Below are 17,728 nucleotides of genomic sequence, written 5' to 3'. Positions count from 1 at the left end.
AGGGACCAGAACCTTGGATTAACCACTAAGGATGCTGTCCTATCAGCTGGTGCAAAGTACTGGGACTGCTGTATTGCCATTTGGTGAATGGATTCTGGATCATGCAGTAGCTTCTGGTGAGGTCTCTCGACGCCATATTAGTGGATAATTGTTACGGCTTTACCTTTTCATGTGCTACAAACAAAATCTTCATTTCTTTTTCTCTCTTACTTTCCCTCTCTGTCCTGCTCTAAGCAAGTCTGTCGACTTAGTCCACAAATCCCAAAACTCCATCATGAAAAGTTTCAAGAAAAAATACACAAACCCAGATCTTCAACTTCTAACGTAGACCCTCACTATCGTATCTCCTTCTCCAACATCAGAGGTCTACTTTCTAACCTTCCAGAGGTTGAAACACAATTACAGGAGACTAAACCAAACCTATTATTCCTAAGCGAAACTGGCATCGGACAGACTATTTCCCTAGATGAGTTCGTAATTAAAGGATACTCTAACTTAACTTCCAAATCTGACCCTTAAGATCGCTATGGGCATGGAATATGTGCCCATATTAAAGATGGCTTTCCATGTGGTAGGGACATCTCACGAGAATATCCTAACTTACCCTATATGTGATTTCGGGCTGCACTTGCTAAACTACTGCATTTATATTTACTCTCTATCGGCCCCACAACAGCGGAGTTACTATCTTTAAAAGCATATCTGAGAAAATTGACCGTGTCCTATCTTCTTATCCTTCAGCTAACATTCACATATATGGAGACTTCAATGTTCACAATATGGAATGGTTAACCCACTCAAACAAGACCGATGATGAGGGGAGCTTCTGTCATGATTTTCCCATTGCTTATGACCTCTCTCAGATTGTTCACGATCCCACCCGTGTGCCCGACTCTGACGGCCAGTATGCAAGTCTCCTAGACCTTTTTCTCACAACTTGCCTTGTTCAGTTTTCGTTCTGTCTCCACTCGGATCTTCCAACCACTCTGTTGTGTCAATTAAGATAAAAATGAAATGTAAAAAATCATCAGACGTACCTCTCCATCGTACAGTATATCGATACTCGATGGCAGACTGGGATAGCTTCCGTACATTTATACCAGATCTACCTCTGCGTTCCATGTTTAAAAAGGATGTGTCCTCTATAGTATCAGACCTGACAGAATGGTTAATTGTAGGTATTGACCGTTTCATACCATAGAAAATGTTCCAGCGAAATCTAACAGTCAGCCGTGGTTCTCTCCAAAATGTGCTGCCGCCATTTGTGCACAGAAATCACTTTTCCCATTGCTTCAAACGTAATAGATGTACTGAGACTAAAGATGCTTTCAAAACTGCCAGCAACCATTGTAAAAAAGTAATAAAGTTTATATATATATATATATATATATATATATATATATATATAGTCTTTGAAGTTTTTAACCTTTAAAACTATACAAAAAATAATTTTATCATTCGTTAGAAAACCATCTAGTCAGTAAGACATTTAATCACCTGCAATCACTGCATCAACTCGCTCTCGAATTTACTATAATACAAATAATTTATTTTTCAAGGGATCATCAGTTGTTTACCATGAAACACTGTTTCGGGGATTTAAAAACAAAACAGTATATTACATCATGGCTCCCCAGCAGTGTTGATCAAATACCACCACCCTTAATCTTAGGAAGAAGACCTGTTTCAAACATTTGATCCAGTTTTCTATTCTTAATTGCAATAACTAACCTTTTCACACTGTAAAAATGAATTTCTTACCTGTGCGATTCATCAATTTCCACATTTAAAATGGATACATTTTTTAATTTTTTAATTTATCAGTCTTGTATTTATAAGATTAGGATTAATCTATTTAACTACTTATCACCCCCACTATGATTAGTATTTAGTATATTTACATTCTTATTTAAAATTAGATATATAAAGGTTAAAAATATTTTTACATATATACATTTTTTATTTTTTTATTATTGTTATAAATTTATTATATGTAATTATAAATACATTTTATACATTGCTAATATAGTTTTGGATTTCCTTTATTAATATAGTCTGGTTTATTTTAAACGATTCAAAAGCATCAGGATAACGAACAAATGCTTTATTTAACTGTTTAAATATTTTATTTTTATCTCCACCTTGTTTTATCATCCTTATTACTAAACTAGAAACTAGTGGTACAAAGTCTGTTAGTTTTAAAGTAACGCGAGCTATTCTCAAAAACTCTGACATAATGGTTCCATAAAACATAAAAACAGGGTAGGTGCTATCTTTATGGGGCATACGTACTATTTTAAAGGGGAAAGCGTTTCTTTTATCAAATATTTTATAAAGAAAAATCCCATCCTCAATTTTTATATTTAAATCCAGAAATGTAGCCTGTTGTCCTCTATGTTCACAATTCAATTTTAATTCGTTTGGATATATAAGATGTTTATTTTTTTCGAATTCATCATATATATATATATATATATATATATATATATATATATATATATATATATATATATATTATATATATATATATATATATATATATATATATATATATATATATATATATATATAATGTTGAAATATGTTTTTCAATCATATTTCACTTTTTATTTATACCATTCCTTTAATTTATGAAGTTCAATGTAATTACATTTTTTGTTGCCAAACGCAATCTTCTGGCATTTCAAAAACAACACCGCAGACTCTTCATTTTTTCGCCAACTTAACATGATGACGAGGAAATAAAGAAAAGATACAAAATTCTGATGATGGAGTAAAACTCCGAAATATAGTAATTTTAAACAAGCAAATACTTGTTTATTTTCATAATTTTGCGTTGTAATTCGGCTTTTAACCATATTTCATACGTATTTCAATATCTCTCTCTCTCTCTCTCTCTTTATATATATATATATATATATATATATATATATATATATATATATATATATATATATATATATATATATACTACAAGAAGTTTAGAACACAAAACCTTGTGGTTAGAAACAACTCCTCACCGGCTATAAAAACGTTGGAACAAACCAATGTTGTCTATAAATTCAAATGCTCTATGGGAGAATGTAACTCCGAAAATAATACATACATTGGGCATACAACGACAACCTTGTCCCGGCGAATAACCATGCATCTAATTAATACTAGTTCTATATATAAACATTTGATAAAAGAATCCCCCTCCAATCTTAGAAAGGTCCTCGTTGACAATATAAAAATTATACAATATGAAAATAATATTAAAAAATTAAAAATTCTTGAAGCGTCATATATTAGAACCCTTCAACCCACTATAAATGATATTGCATTCGAGAAAAGCAATAACGTTCTAAAGTGTCTTGCGTAGTTCGTAGTGGACGGACTTTGTTAACAATGTCCACAAACTTGTTGATTTTAATACTCGAATTTTTAATCGACCCATATTTTTGATCGACTTTTCATTGACTCTTTATATTTTAACTTACTATCGCCTAACGCCATTTACTGTGTATTTTTTTTAATTTTCACTTTTGATTCTCATTTTTGCTCCTTTGAATTTTTAATTTAACGCCTGAAGATGATTCGCAGACGAATCGAAAAAAAAAAAAAAAAAAAAAATTGGCCGATTTTTGTTTTTTACCGATAAGTTACAGATGAGGCAATGGTTTTCTAGAAAACATCATAAGGGGAGATTACCACTGATTATTTTGACAGTTTCACGTGCATTATGGTTGTCTGCACTTGTCCACTTATTTGTTGATAATATGGACGCTTTTCTACCCTGTTCGAAACAAAGTAAAATTTGACTTTCTTGAATAATAAAAAAAAACTTGATAATATTATGTGATTTTTGGAATATTTCATCTTCGTTCCGTGACTGGTACATTACATCATACCTTTTCTGTATTTTCTTTACTTTTGATTGCCGCCATGAATGCCAATCTAAATAAGCACCCAAGAAACAAATAAAAAAACTATACAGATCGATAGTAGATAACTTGCGTGTGGTAAAAATTAAATTTTGTGAATTTCTTTTGTTTTGTTGTTAATCGACAAAAAGTATTCGTAGTCGCCAGGTGGTAGTGTCGGATTTTTGTAAAAATAACTCTTGTATTTTCGTTTTTGATTTAGATATCCCATGGCTATACCAAGTAAAAAAAAGTGTCGAAATTACTCCGCTAAATATTTGTCTTACGGATTTATTCCAACACCACATAACGAAATGAAACCATGGTGCCTCATATGTATGAATGTACGTTGAAATGATAGTATGAAACCTTGTAAACTAAAATCCATCTAGAAAAGAAGCAGACAGGAAAGAAAGATAGACCAGTAGAATACTTAAAAAAAAAACAACTTTATGATGATTAGAAAACTAGAAAAACAATGTTTAATAAGAAAGTGAGTAAAAAGTGTGATGATTCACTTCATATGATTATGAAATTAGCAAAAGGCAGGAAAATCCCATAATGTTGTTGAAATAGTATTCTACCAGCAGTATCTGTTATAATTTTGTCAGTTATGAAACAAAATGCAAATGAAATTACTAATTCCATCTTTAAGGAATTCTTCTGCGTCACGACGCATTCATAAAATGGCAGAGAATAAAATATTTCACTTTCAAATGGGCTGTCTATTGTTTGACAGCCATTTTGAAAGTGAAATATTTTATCCTTCATCTTGATATATCCAATTTAAAAGATAATGAGGCCATTTTATTAGCATATGTTAGATTTAACAGTGATGAAGGGATATATATGGGCATACTGTGGTAATACGAGTAGTTGGCCGTATTAAATAAAATTCTCTTCGAATTAAGTAAGCAAAATGGAGCAGAGTTCAAGCGGCTTGTATTACATACAGAGGTGAGATAGCTATCAAATGGGAATTGTCGTCAGCGTTGAATTGCACTTTGGGAATCTATTGTTTCCTTTCTTGCTAACACACAACTTGGAGAACAGCTGCTTGCAAATAAATGTGATGTGTTTTTCTTATCAGATATATTTGAAAAATTAAATTCACTTAATAAACAGATCCAAGTAAACGGTTCTGACCCGATATTTAGTGAAAGTGTTATTGCTGCTTTTCTGAGTAAACTGCAGTTGTATAAAAAAAAAAAAAAAAAAAAAATCAGAACTGACATTTTCCAGGGCATTTTATAATTAATCAGAAGTGACATTTCCAGGGCATTTTGTAATTAAATCAGAAATAACTTTTTTTCCGGTTACTTTTTTAATATTAAAACTTTGTTACATTAAGCATAGTACCTATTCACAATGCCTCCCCACGGGACAGATTTAGACACCAGGGTCGTTTTTTAACGTGGAGAAAAAATGTCTTAGTCGTAAAGGATTTCTCTTCCACTAAGAGGCGTCGTGCATGTGAACAGATCTTGCATTATATGGTGAATATATGGAAAATATGTATGAAATATGCAAAATAGGTTTAGTGATCTACTTATTATGGTTATACCGCCTTGTTCCTGTTAATGTTGCCGATATAGACATATTTTTGCAAGAACCTCTCATCAAATTAAAAAGTGATTTTTTTTTACACGGTGGTCACCACTTATCAAGGCCCGGAAGCCACTCAGGGATAAGGGTTATTGCAAGTACAGTACGTTAGTGTAGATATTTAATGAAGTGTTTACTTAAGAGGGCGGTTCATTAGGAATTTGTTAACGTTGGACTTGAAGACATCCAAGTTGTAGTCAGGTGGGAAGCAGGCAGACGGAACAGAGTTCCACAGGCGTGCAGTTCTAAGAAATAAGCTTTGTTCATGGAATCCACGTTTTGATTTAGGCACAGATAAAGAGTGGGGGAAATTTTTCACAGTGGATTCAGCTAGACGGGTGTTTTTTGTAAAAGATTGGCGAGGGGGGGACCAGAGATTGGAGTTCAGATGAGCACCTGCCATGGAAATAACGATAAAACAAGGATAGGCTCGCAATGTCTCTTCTGTGGGAGAGAGGTTGCAGGGTAGAGAAAAGGGCATCCCCCACTAAGCCACGAAGTCTATTTTGTACTCTGTCAAGGCAGGATAGGCTGTTTTTAGCAGCTCCTGCTCAGATATGGCAACAGTATTCCATCCTTGGACGTACTTGGCTTTTATATAGATAGAGAATTGCATCAGTAGTGAGATATCTTCTGGAGTAGTAGAAGGATTCCACCATCTTTCCAGCGACCTTGGCAACAGACTTGATGTACGTGTTCCATTTCAGATCAGGAGTAAAGGTCAAACCCAGAAGCTTGTCAAAACACGGGGCTTCTAGACGAGAGCCATCCATTTCAATTGATGTCAGATGGGGATCAGAGCGTTGATGATGTAAGGATAGGAGTTTGGTTTTAGATGCATTAAAGGTAACCAGCCACGTCTTCCCCCACTGAACCACGCGCTCGAGATCAGAGGAGAGAGTATCAGAGAGAACTTTGTCATTGATAGCCTTTGATGTGTTGCCGTAGATGGTCATGTCATCAGCATAGATGTCAGCGAATGATTTAAGTATGTGTTGAGTGATGAAATAATGCATGCAAAATTTCAGGATAAAAAGTGCAATGCAGGGTAGACAAATGATGTTGCCATAAAGTACGCTGTGATAAAGCATAGCTCTACGTTATTGCTTTACCAACATTTTATCTTGCTGAATCAGGTTTAAGTCGTGGCTCTCAATTGTTATCAAAATATTACAATAGACTTGATATAACCTTCGATTATCATTAACATCGATGGAACCAGATATAAAGAAATTCGGTGAGCAGCATCAACCACAGCGATCTCATTGAATAAATATGCCTGTTTCTTTCTTTCTTTTTTTTTTATTAAACATTTCACTTTAACTGTTTATCGAAAATTTTAACATGAACGCTAAAGGGAATTAAATTGCCCGAAGAGCTTTAATCTCCATTGGCTTGAACATGGAAGAAACATTGTAATACAAGATATTAATATTAGTAAAGAACTATTATCACCATAATTTTGAGTATTATTATTATTAATTTTTTTTTTTACATGGTAGTCACTTCTTATCAAGGCCGGAAGCCACTCGGGGATAAGGGTTATTGCGTGTACAGTAATTAATGGGATAATATTGTAGTAATCGTTAGTAATGGAGATTTGATGAAGTGTCTTACTTAAGGGGGCGGTTTATCAGGAATTTGTTTATGTTGAACTTGAAGACATCCAAGTTGTAGTCAGGTGGGAAACAGGCAAACGGAAGAGAGTTCCACAGGCGTATACTTCTAAGAAAGAAGCTTTGTTCATGGAATCTACGCTTTGATTTAGGCACAGATAAAGAGTGGGGAAAATTATTGACAATGGTTTCAGCTAGACGGGTGGTTTTCATGAAAGATTGGCGAGGGGGACTAGAGATTGGAGCTCAGACGAGCACTCGCCACGGAAATAACGATAAAACAATTTCCTTATTATTATTATTATTATTATTATTATTATTATTGTTGTTGTTTTTGTTGTTGTTGTTGCTGTTGTTATAGAAGACTTCAGACGGCCAAAAAAACGACCGTACATTATTGTTTCGGCTACTCGGCCGTTTTTTTTTGGCCGTCTGTAGCGTCCTCAGACTTTTACAGAAATGTTCGCTATTTTGGGATGAAATAATATAACTTAACAGAAAGATAATGTAACTTAACAGAAAGATACGGTAATAAAAAATAAAACGCAACGTATATATATATATATATATATATATATATATATATATATATATATGCACTCACGTATGTTCGTATTCATTTCGATTTATTTTATTTCTTTTTTAATTTGCTATTAAAATTGTAGCGTTCGTGTGTGTCTGTGTATACAACTCACCTACAATTCTCACCACTGGACCGATCATGACAAAACCTGGCATGATGATGGTCCACCACCTAGGGATAGTGCACACCATTTTCAAGGTTAAGGTCAAAGGTGAACGTCATAGCCTATGTATTTATGCTTTCCTACAGCCTACACCAATGGACCGATCATGACCAAACTTAGCATGATGAGAGTCCCCCCATCTAGGGATGTATTACACCATTTTTCAAGACCATAGCCTATATATATATATATATATATATATATATATATATATATATATATATATATATATATATATATATATATATATATATATATATATATACTTAATTTACTCACATAAAATTAATATACGAAAGTATAGATTTATGAGTAAACTTATTTATTTAAGTATTAAGTATTTACTTCAAAAGTGCCCAATACGTAGGTAGAGCTAGTTAGTAAGTTATAAAATGTATATGGCGATTAAGCTACACTGAATATTCCGCGTTTCATCCACTCTAGGACTCTTCAGGTTTATGCGCATAAGATGAAGAGTCCTAGAGTAGATTAAACGCGGAATATTCAGCGTAGCTTAATCGCCATATACATTTTATAACTTACTATATATATATATATATATATATATATATATATATATATATATATATATATATATGCTCTCCTACAGCCCCCGCTACTGGACTGATCATGACCAAACCTGACATGATGATGATCTCCGACCTAGGGATGGTGCACACCATTTTTCAAGGTAAAGGTAAAAAATTAAGGTCATATTTGGTTCGGCTCTACAACATCCTGCGAAGCGGGTACCAGAGCGTACAGAAAAATTCTGTGCAATCACGGGTATCTTTGCTAGTATATATATATATATATATATATATATATATATATATATATATATATATACATATATAGTCTATGAATGCGCGCGTTTCAAGGCCACTCATCAACGTAGCTTGTCTGTTTCTAGGATTCGAACCTCAGACAATGTGTATTATGGTCTAGTGTATTAACCGTTACGCTACAAATTCATACTTTACGTGTTATTTTTTGACGTTTTTAAACTCCTGCCGATTTTTCGTTGATCTTTTGACGATAATACGATTGATAGCGTCTCCAACCTTGAAGATCATGGGAAATCTTTTTCCTTAGAAAATCGCCCATATTTTTTGAACGTAAACAAATAAAAGAATATTATTTATTTATTTTTTTTTACTTATGAAACAGTAATCTACGAATCCGCGGGTTTCGAGGTACTACTTCTGACTATTAATCATATTATTGTTAAAAAAAAATCAACAACAAATCTGAAATCTCAAAATAATTATTCCCGTTTGAATTAAAAGAAACAGAATTAATCTATTCCAAAGGTAAGCAATTTCACAAAACAAGTTCAAATGACCGTACAATTACACTAAAAAACCAGTAAAGAAAGATAAATATAACAGTTATGGCACGGATGTCGATATATAATAATAAATGTTAATAAAACCAATAAAAAGTAGTTTTGTACTCACCACCTAGGCGAGTGTAAGCGTACGACATGCAAGGAGGGAGGGAGCGAGAGAAAGAAACAAGGTTATCACGCGCGCACACACACACACACACACACACACACACACACACACACACACACACACACACGCACGCACGCGCGCACACACACACGCACGCACGCACGCACACACACACACACACACACACACACACACACACACACACACACACACACACACACACGATATGCCGATTCATAAAAAACTCACAATAGTATTGCATAAATACTTTGATCACAATTAAATATAAACAAATGATCCAAAAGATGTGCACATTTGTAATTCTTGACAAATTATTTCTTGCTTACGAACTTTAACAATTAAAATATGGATCTAAGGGAGAAAACTCTGGAGTCATTTACATTTTCTTCCTTTGCTTTCTTTTTGTCAAAATACATAACATTTGAGAGAAAGTGAGAGATAGATAGATAGATAGATTAATAAATAGATAATTAGATAGACAGATAGATTATTAAATAGATTAATAAATAGATAAATAAATAGATAGACAAACAGATCAATAAATAGATAGATAGATAGATAGATAGAGAGAGAGAGAGAGACAGACAGACAGACAGACAGAGAGACAGAGAGAGAGAGAGACAGAGACAGAGACAGAGAGTGAGAGAGACAGATAGACAGACAGACAGACAGACAACAAGCTATGCAACATGCAAATATCTGTGCGTGAGGTCGCCAAGCTAATCAAGAACCTTGATTCCAGTAAAGCAACTGGCCCTGACGGCATTCCAGTTATAGTGCTGAAAAAGCTCCAACCAGAACTTGCCCCTATACTTACCAAACTGTTTAAGCGTTGCCTTAAGGAGAAGTGCTTTCCAACATCCTGGAAAACCTCATCAGTATGCCCTGTATTTAAGAATTCAGGTGAAAAGTCATCCCCCTCTCAGTACAGACCAATAAGTCTCCTGTGTGTCATGAGTAAGTTGTTGAAATCCATATTAAATAAAGAAGTAGTCAACCACCTCAACAGAAACAACCTTCTTAGTAACATGCAATATGGTTTCCGCTCTGCAAGATCTACAGCAGATGTGCTAACGGTTATATCTCATAGGATTAGTGAATCTCTTGACAAAGGCTTTCTTTCCAGGGCAATTGCTCTTGACGTATCAAAGGCCTTCGATAAGGTTTGGCATAAAGGCCTACTTCACAAGATTTCCAGCTACGGTATCACTGGAAATGTTTTCTCAATCATTAAATCATTTCTCTCCGATAGGTTCATAAGAGTAGTGGTTGATAGGCAGAAATCAGAGGTCCACAGTATTAATGTTGGAGTCCCTCAGGTGTCCATCCTGGGCCCAACTCTCTTCCTGATCTACATCAATGATCTGCCAAAACACATACTTAAATCATTCGTTGACATCTATGCTGATGACACGACCATCTATGGCAACACATCAAAGGCCGTGAATGACAAAGTTCTCTCTAATTCTCTCTCCTCTGATCTTGAGCGCGTGGTACAGTGGGAGAAGAGGTGGCTGGTCACTTTTAATGCATCCAAAACCAAGCTTCTATCTTTACATCATCAACGCTCTGATCTCCATCTAGCATCAATTGAAATGGATGGCTCTCGTCTTGGGGAGGCTCCATGTTTTGACAAGCTTCTGGGTTTGACATTTACTCCTGATTTAAAATGGAACACATACATCAATAATTGTCTGTATTTCCCTTGCATTTGGTTCGCCGAATATATTTGCTAGGTAATTTTTGGACATTCTTTTTCATGAGTCTGGTTGATTGGATCAAGTCTGATAAAAGTTAAAATCGCGGCGATGGTATCCATCCGAGGTTTCGGTTCTAGCTATAAGTAAAATAGCAACTTATGTTCGATTGAGTGGATACAATTAATTGTTAACAATATTTATTCTGATTCAACATAAAAAAAAGAGTTGATATGCAGCAAAACAAAAAGTTAAACACTAGGAAAAAAATTGGTCAAAAATGATAAAAACAGAACCATTTTACATTAAACATGTGAAAAACTGAAACTCCCGTCTAAAAATTGAACAAATATTTTATATATTGCACACAGTTTGAAATTTTGTAGATTAATCAATAATTAATCAGATTGTTTTCCAAGTAATTCCATAATTTTTTTTTTTATTTCTTTCGAATATTAGAAACCCAACTATTACAATCCGTTTTTTTTGTGCATGGAACGATGAAAAAACAAACAGAATTATAACTATAATAACTATAGTCGAAAATAATGTAACCTGATGAGTCATCCATTAAACTCGGGTTAGATTGTTTGAACAAAGAAAAAAGTAAGTTTGCAAAACTAGTTAGAACGAAGACTTCCTGAATCGGCGCTTATCGCAAACCCAAACAGTTAAACAGCGCGGAAGTTGCTATAATTTATCACCTTTAATACGTAAACTCATATTAAAAGAACAGAATTTAAATTTAGACACAGGTTAACTCACTCGCACCATAAAAATATTGCTTATAATAATTAATGCATATATAATTAGTGAATAAATAACAAAACAATGATACAATCACATTTCACATGCACATTCGAATTATAACAACTATATTTATTAAAAAAAACATAAATTGCATCATATCTTTTTAAATATCTAAACGGCTATATGACATTAAAAGAAATGTCAATCACTCCGCAACTATACACATTTTAAATGCCAAGGACTTTTCTTTTTTAAAAATAAAGACACTTTTCACAACAAGTATGTACTAGTATTTCATTTTCTTAAATTTAATCATCCCGTGGAAGTCTTGAAATAAAGACGAAACATTGATGAACATATAACTTGGTTTGTTCCTTGTTAATCTCTATCTTCCTGTCTGTCTGTCTGTCTGTCTGTCTCTTTCTGAGAGAGCCTTGTTTGGGATTTTGTTTTTAATATATATACATACGTTTTATTACCGTTTTTGGTCTGCTTAGTTACATATGTTTCCAATACCAGAATCGAATAAACGATCCGATAGTTTCAGGATCGTTAATTCGATTCCGGTAGTGGAAACATAGATACTTAAGCAGACCAAAAAAAAAAAACGACAATAAAAACATATTTTGCTCTACAGTAGTATTGAGCACTTTTAAGGTTTTTTTACCATTTACTCATTATATATATACGTTTTATTTTTTATTACCGTATCTTTCTGTTAAGTTACATTATTGTTTCAGCTACCCAGCCGTTTTTTTTTTGGCCGTCTGTAGCTTCCTCAGACTTTTACAGAAATGTTCATTATGATGGGATGGAAGAGTGAATGATGTCAGGGAAGAGGTGCGAGAAGAGCGGAAAAAAGAGGGAGGGAACAAGGGGGAAAGGTAGGAGGGGGTGCTTGGTATGTCGGTAATGTTTTAGTTTTGGAGTTTAAGGACCTTGTGGGGGAGGGTCTGGGAATTTCATTTCTGGTTTGGCTGAGGGCATAGGGATACATGGAGGGGTAAGGGCGATATGTGGGGGGTAGGATGAGGGGGTTACTTTAAGATTCGAGTCTTAATGTTAAAGTTTTTGGCGTCTCGTTGGTGAGATGATTTCTTGATAAGTATGTCTTGACCTGTTGAGTGTTCGCTTAGGTTCGGGGGCGGGGGTGGGGGGGCTATGATTCGTTTTTTTATTTGTTTTTTTATTTGTTGTTAATTGTTTGGAGGGGGTGCCAGTATGTCTGAATCAATATGCGCATATAGGCCCGTGTATACGCCTCCTTGGAAGTATGGGTGTCGATGTGTGTATGTAGCTGCGTATGAGCGCATCCATGCTTACGCACACGTACCAAATTTAGCACCTTAAGGAAAATTTGACGTCAGCGGGAGCGGTGCGGGTGTCTATGCATGCATGCGCACATATGTGCATATATTTGCTCGCCAGGGCGGAGATGTATGTGTACATGTGAACGTTTCTTTAAGTATATATGTGTGTACGTGCTCATGTGTGTGCTCGCGCGCGCGGCCGCTAGCTAACCCTCTCCAAACAATTATCAGCATATATATATATATATATATATATATATGTAGAGAGAGAGAGAGAGAGAGAGAGAGAGAGAGAGAGAGAGAGAGAGAGAGAGAGAGAGAGAACGCGTGAAAGTGATAAATATAAAGTTAATAAGATATTGGTCAGCTGTGGAGTTAATTACAAATCATATCTAATTAGAAAAATTAAGATAGAAGTTTTTTTTTCAAACATAACTCAATCACAAAACTGAGGAATATTTTAGTATGTATTTTATTTCATTGAAAAGACTCGAAAAAAAACCCCAAAAACAAACGTTGATTACCTCAGCTCTACTTATACATAAAAGGAAGTTTGTCTGTGCATGCATGTATGTATGTTTGTGCGACTTTGTTTCCTATGGACTCCGAAACGGCTGGGCGATTTATTTTTAAATGTCACACAAATGTACTTTATGTGACTGGAAATGTTTTTTAGATAGATTTTGCATCGGAATATCCTCGATAAATATCCAAACGAAATTATCGATAAAATCCAATTAAGGAAGGAAAAGTCCGAGTTTAACAAAAGTTAACACCCTTATACAGCCTAACACCACAAGAGCATTTTATTAGTTTTCTCACCGCACAAGCAGAATGACCGGCGTATAAAATAAACAATAGGTTCTTTGATAAGACAAGAGTGCGTTTGAAATTAATGTTTTTATTTAAAACACAATTAAACCATGATACTTGACTTTTGCATTTTAAACTTGAATTTAAGCAATTATATAAAATAATTTTATAAAATAAACAGTGGGTTCTCTACAGTGCAATGTAGACTACAATATATTGTGAACTAAATCACTGTGGGAAGGCATGTGAAACTTCCTCCCAATGTACCGTGGTGGGTCCTCGACCAAAGCAGGCAATCAATCGATTTGATTGAAAAATGATCAATTTCATCGATTTTGATGACAATAAAAGTATTGGAACATTCATTGATCCTAATTCAATCCCGGGACACATCGGGTCTCCGTACTAGTAATAAATAACAACAGAACATTTTATTTCTGCATCTTGATTGATTTTCTTTTTTGTTTTTCAGATAAAGTCGATGACATTTTCCGTATCCATAAAGAAAAGGGATATTTCCTCTTTCTTTTCCTTCTACAAATGTCAGAAAAAGATGCTTTTGGTCTTGAGTCTGATAACGTTAACTTTTCACGTGAGCCTCTGCATTGACCTTACTTATTACGTAGAAGAAGGCAAGAGTCCAGGAACCTACGTCGGAGATATAGCAGCGGACTCTCATCTCGTGAACACTATTTCACCCCAAGACAAGAATTTAATACGCTTCAGCCAAATAAAAAAAGATGTGGTCAGCACTGCGCAGTTATTCCAAGTCTCCAAAAAGACGGGCAAACTTTATACGGCACAGATGCTGGACGCTGAGTCGATATGCAGACGCAATGCGGAATGTTTTAAAACAGTCGACGTTGCCGTACGAAAGAGAGAGTCCTTCATTAAGATTTTAGAAATTAAAGTCATGGTAAAAGATATCAATGACTATAAACCTGAATTCCCAAGTCCTCAGGTGAGGATAGAATTTTCAGAGGATGACCGCAAAGGAGCTAAGCGGTCCATTCCAAATGCGATAGACAGAGATGTCGGCGATGTCAATTCGCAGATCAATTACCACCTCAAAAAAGATGTCTACGACCCGTTTACACTGTCTGTGTTAAAAAGCGTGGCTAGATCTTCGAAACTGAGCATAGTTTTGGAAGATGTGCTTGATAGGGAAGCGAAGGATTCTTACGTTATGCAAGTGATTGCCGAAGATAGCGGCTACCCACCGAAACGGAGCGTTTTAGACGTTTATATTTCCATCGGTGATGTTAACGATAATGTACCTCATTTCATACAAAACGTCTACAATGTTACTCTTGACAATGAACACGACGTGCTTACACCAATAGTCATTTTGTCTGCGACAGACTTAGACAAGAACCAGAACGGTGAGATTCACTATCATTTCAGTTCTCAGACGTCGGATGTGGCCAAGTTGCTTTTTAAGCTGAATAAGAAAACGGGGGAGATTTTCCTTTACAAACCTTTCATGGCTGGCCAACAACTGACGTATTACTTGTACATCGAAGCCACCGATCACGGAAACCCACCTTTGAGCTCCGCAGTGAAAGTTATTGTCAATGTTATCAGCCAACGGAACAACGCTCCCGTGATCGATGTCAACTTTGTCTCGGATTCAACCGGCAACGTCGCCACGATTTCAGAAGATATAGAGGTTGGTAGCTTTATTGCTTATGTCAAGGTGACAGATCCTGACGCTGCACAAAACGGGGAGGTTCGCTGCGAGCTCTATCATGATAAGTTCCAGCTTCAGAGTTTAGGGATAAAGAAATACAAAGTGATCGTGAAAACCTCGTTGGATCGAGAAGTAAGGAGCCGTCATGATGTATCAATCGCTTGTCAGGATAAAGGTTCACCTCCATTGCTTAGCGAAACCAAATTTTCCGTCAACGTGATGGATGTTAACGATGAAAGACCGGAGTTTTCTAAGAGGACATTTAAGTTTTGGGTTCCTGAAAATCATGACTCGAAATATAAGGTCGGCTATATCAATGTCACGGATCTTGATCTCGGACTTGGCGGTCAGTTGTCTTATTCCTTAGTGACCAACAAAAAACACTTCCTTCCTTTCCATATAACAGACGATGGGTTAATTCTTACGCTTGTATCGCTTGACCATGAGTTTCAGGACGTCTACAGGTTCAAGGTTTTTGTTAAAGACAAAGGGGTGCCGTCTCGAAATAACACAGCGAACGTGGTTGTCACCGTAAAAGACGAGAACGACAACGCGCCGTATTTTACGTTTCCCAGCGTAAACCCGTACACTTTGAAGCTTCTCCATTATCTACATGATTCCAAGAATATCACCACTCTCAGAGCTTCCGACAGAGACAGCCGTGAAAACGCGTTCCTCAAATACGAAATTCTTCACGGGAATGAAAATCAGTTGTTCACTCTCGACCGCTACAAGGGTTTGCTATCGTTTAGTCGTGACATCACGTTAGACGACACGGGAATCTACAATCTTGAGTTCATCGTTAAGGACAACGGCACCCCTATGCTTAACAGGACAACGAAGATCGCTATCGTTCTGACCGTGAGCGACACAATATATAAGGATGCTGATGAGCAAAAGGATGATGATAAAGTTCATATGTTTGTAATGATTGTCATCGTTTTAGTGTCGATGACCGTGTCAGTGCCCATCACGGCCGTCATAGCGATCTGCTTTGTGCGCTGTCGAAACCAAAAGACGCAAACAACCAATGCCTGCAAGAAACACGTCAGTGAACATAAGCATTTGATGTGCACATCCAATCTGGACTCCTCGTTTGCTGATGCCCAGACCGATCGAATGACGGACTCGGACGTCGCTCGAATATCAGAACAGGCTAAATCAAGGCAAGGGATTTACCCCGGGGATCAGCTGGACAAAGGTCAAAGTGGCTCTACGTCACGAACGCGGTTGCAGAAAGATAAAGATATAATATATCAGGTCAGTAAAAAAAAATTGTTCATCGTTTGTTTTATCATTTGTCCTTGCAGTAAACATTTTTGTAACGTTTCTTACTATTTATTTATTTATTTATTTAGGAATGCGAGAGCTTTTGTTAATTGACTAAAAGCTACATTTTTTTTTAAACAAGAGGAAATATAGCTTTTTGTCAACAGCGTTCAGCCTCCTCCCCCCGTTTTCCTCGGCTAAGAATCACTACTTCGCCCCTTCACTTTTAATTGGAATTGAAATCAAACGCAAACCTTAAATCAAGTGAAGAAGAAAAAAAATAAATAAATAAAACACGTGTGGAGCTCTCAGATTTATTTTTTGAAATTAACGAAAAAACATTCCTGTATGAATGCGGCAACAGCAACAGCACCACAACCAGTAGCGCTAGTTCAAGGTATTGCTGCTGCTGTAATTTTATTTTTTTAGTTTAAACGAGAACTCTTTCTCTTTTTCACTCGTTCATCCCTTTCTCCCACACGCAAAAGGAATTAAATTCTAATTTCTTGAAGTCTGATCACATGTTTAAGGAAGAAAATGTCTTCTCTTCATTTTTATTTATTTTTAAATTGTTTTCAGATTAAGCAATTAGGAAGTTTCACTGATTGCTTTAAGTGAAGTAACACTTATTTTATTAAATAAATTCATTCAGTCTTTTTTACTACGATAATCTGGAACGCTAAATATCCGAGGAATTGTAAGCAAAGAAAGATGCGACTATTTCTTTTTCGCACAAAATTTTATATATTTTTTCAACTACTTTATTTAATGTAACAAATTTTTATAACATAATATATATATATATATATATATATATATATATATATATATATATATATATATATA

General features: G+C 35.4%; 1 protein-coding gene across 2 annotated transcripts in view; it reads left to right on the top strand.

The window, feature by feature from the left end:
* LOC145242666 (protocadherin beta-15-like) overlaps positions 1-17,728 on the top strand; it is a 92,810-nt gene that overhangs the window by 38,856 nt on the left and 36,226 nt on the right. For both annotated transcript variants that reach the window (XR_013862795.1, XM_080105796.1), the window contains exon 2: positions 14,396-16,873. Coding sequence is in view for 1 of the 2 variants with exons in the window: in XM_080105796.1 (XP_079961922.1) it covers positions 14,405-16,873 (2,469 nt within the window). In the remaining variant the exon portion in view is untranslated. The remainder of the gene's footprint in view (positions 1-14,395; positions 16,874-17,728) is intronic.

This window comes from Euprymna scolopes, chromosome 21, assembly GCF_053919585.1.
Source record: "Euprymna scolopes isolate OS-2025 chromosome 21, ASM5391958v1, whole genome shotgun sequence".
Taxonomy (NCBI): Eukaryota; Metazoa; Mollusca; class Cephalopoda; order Sepiida; family Sepiolidae; genus Euprymna; species Euprymna scolopes.
Note: the sequence above shows the minus strand (reverse complement) of the source record. Positions and strands in the feature narration are given on the sequence as shown.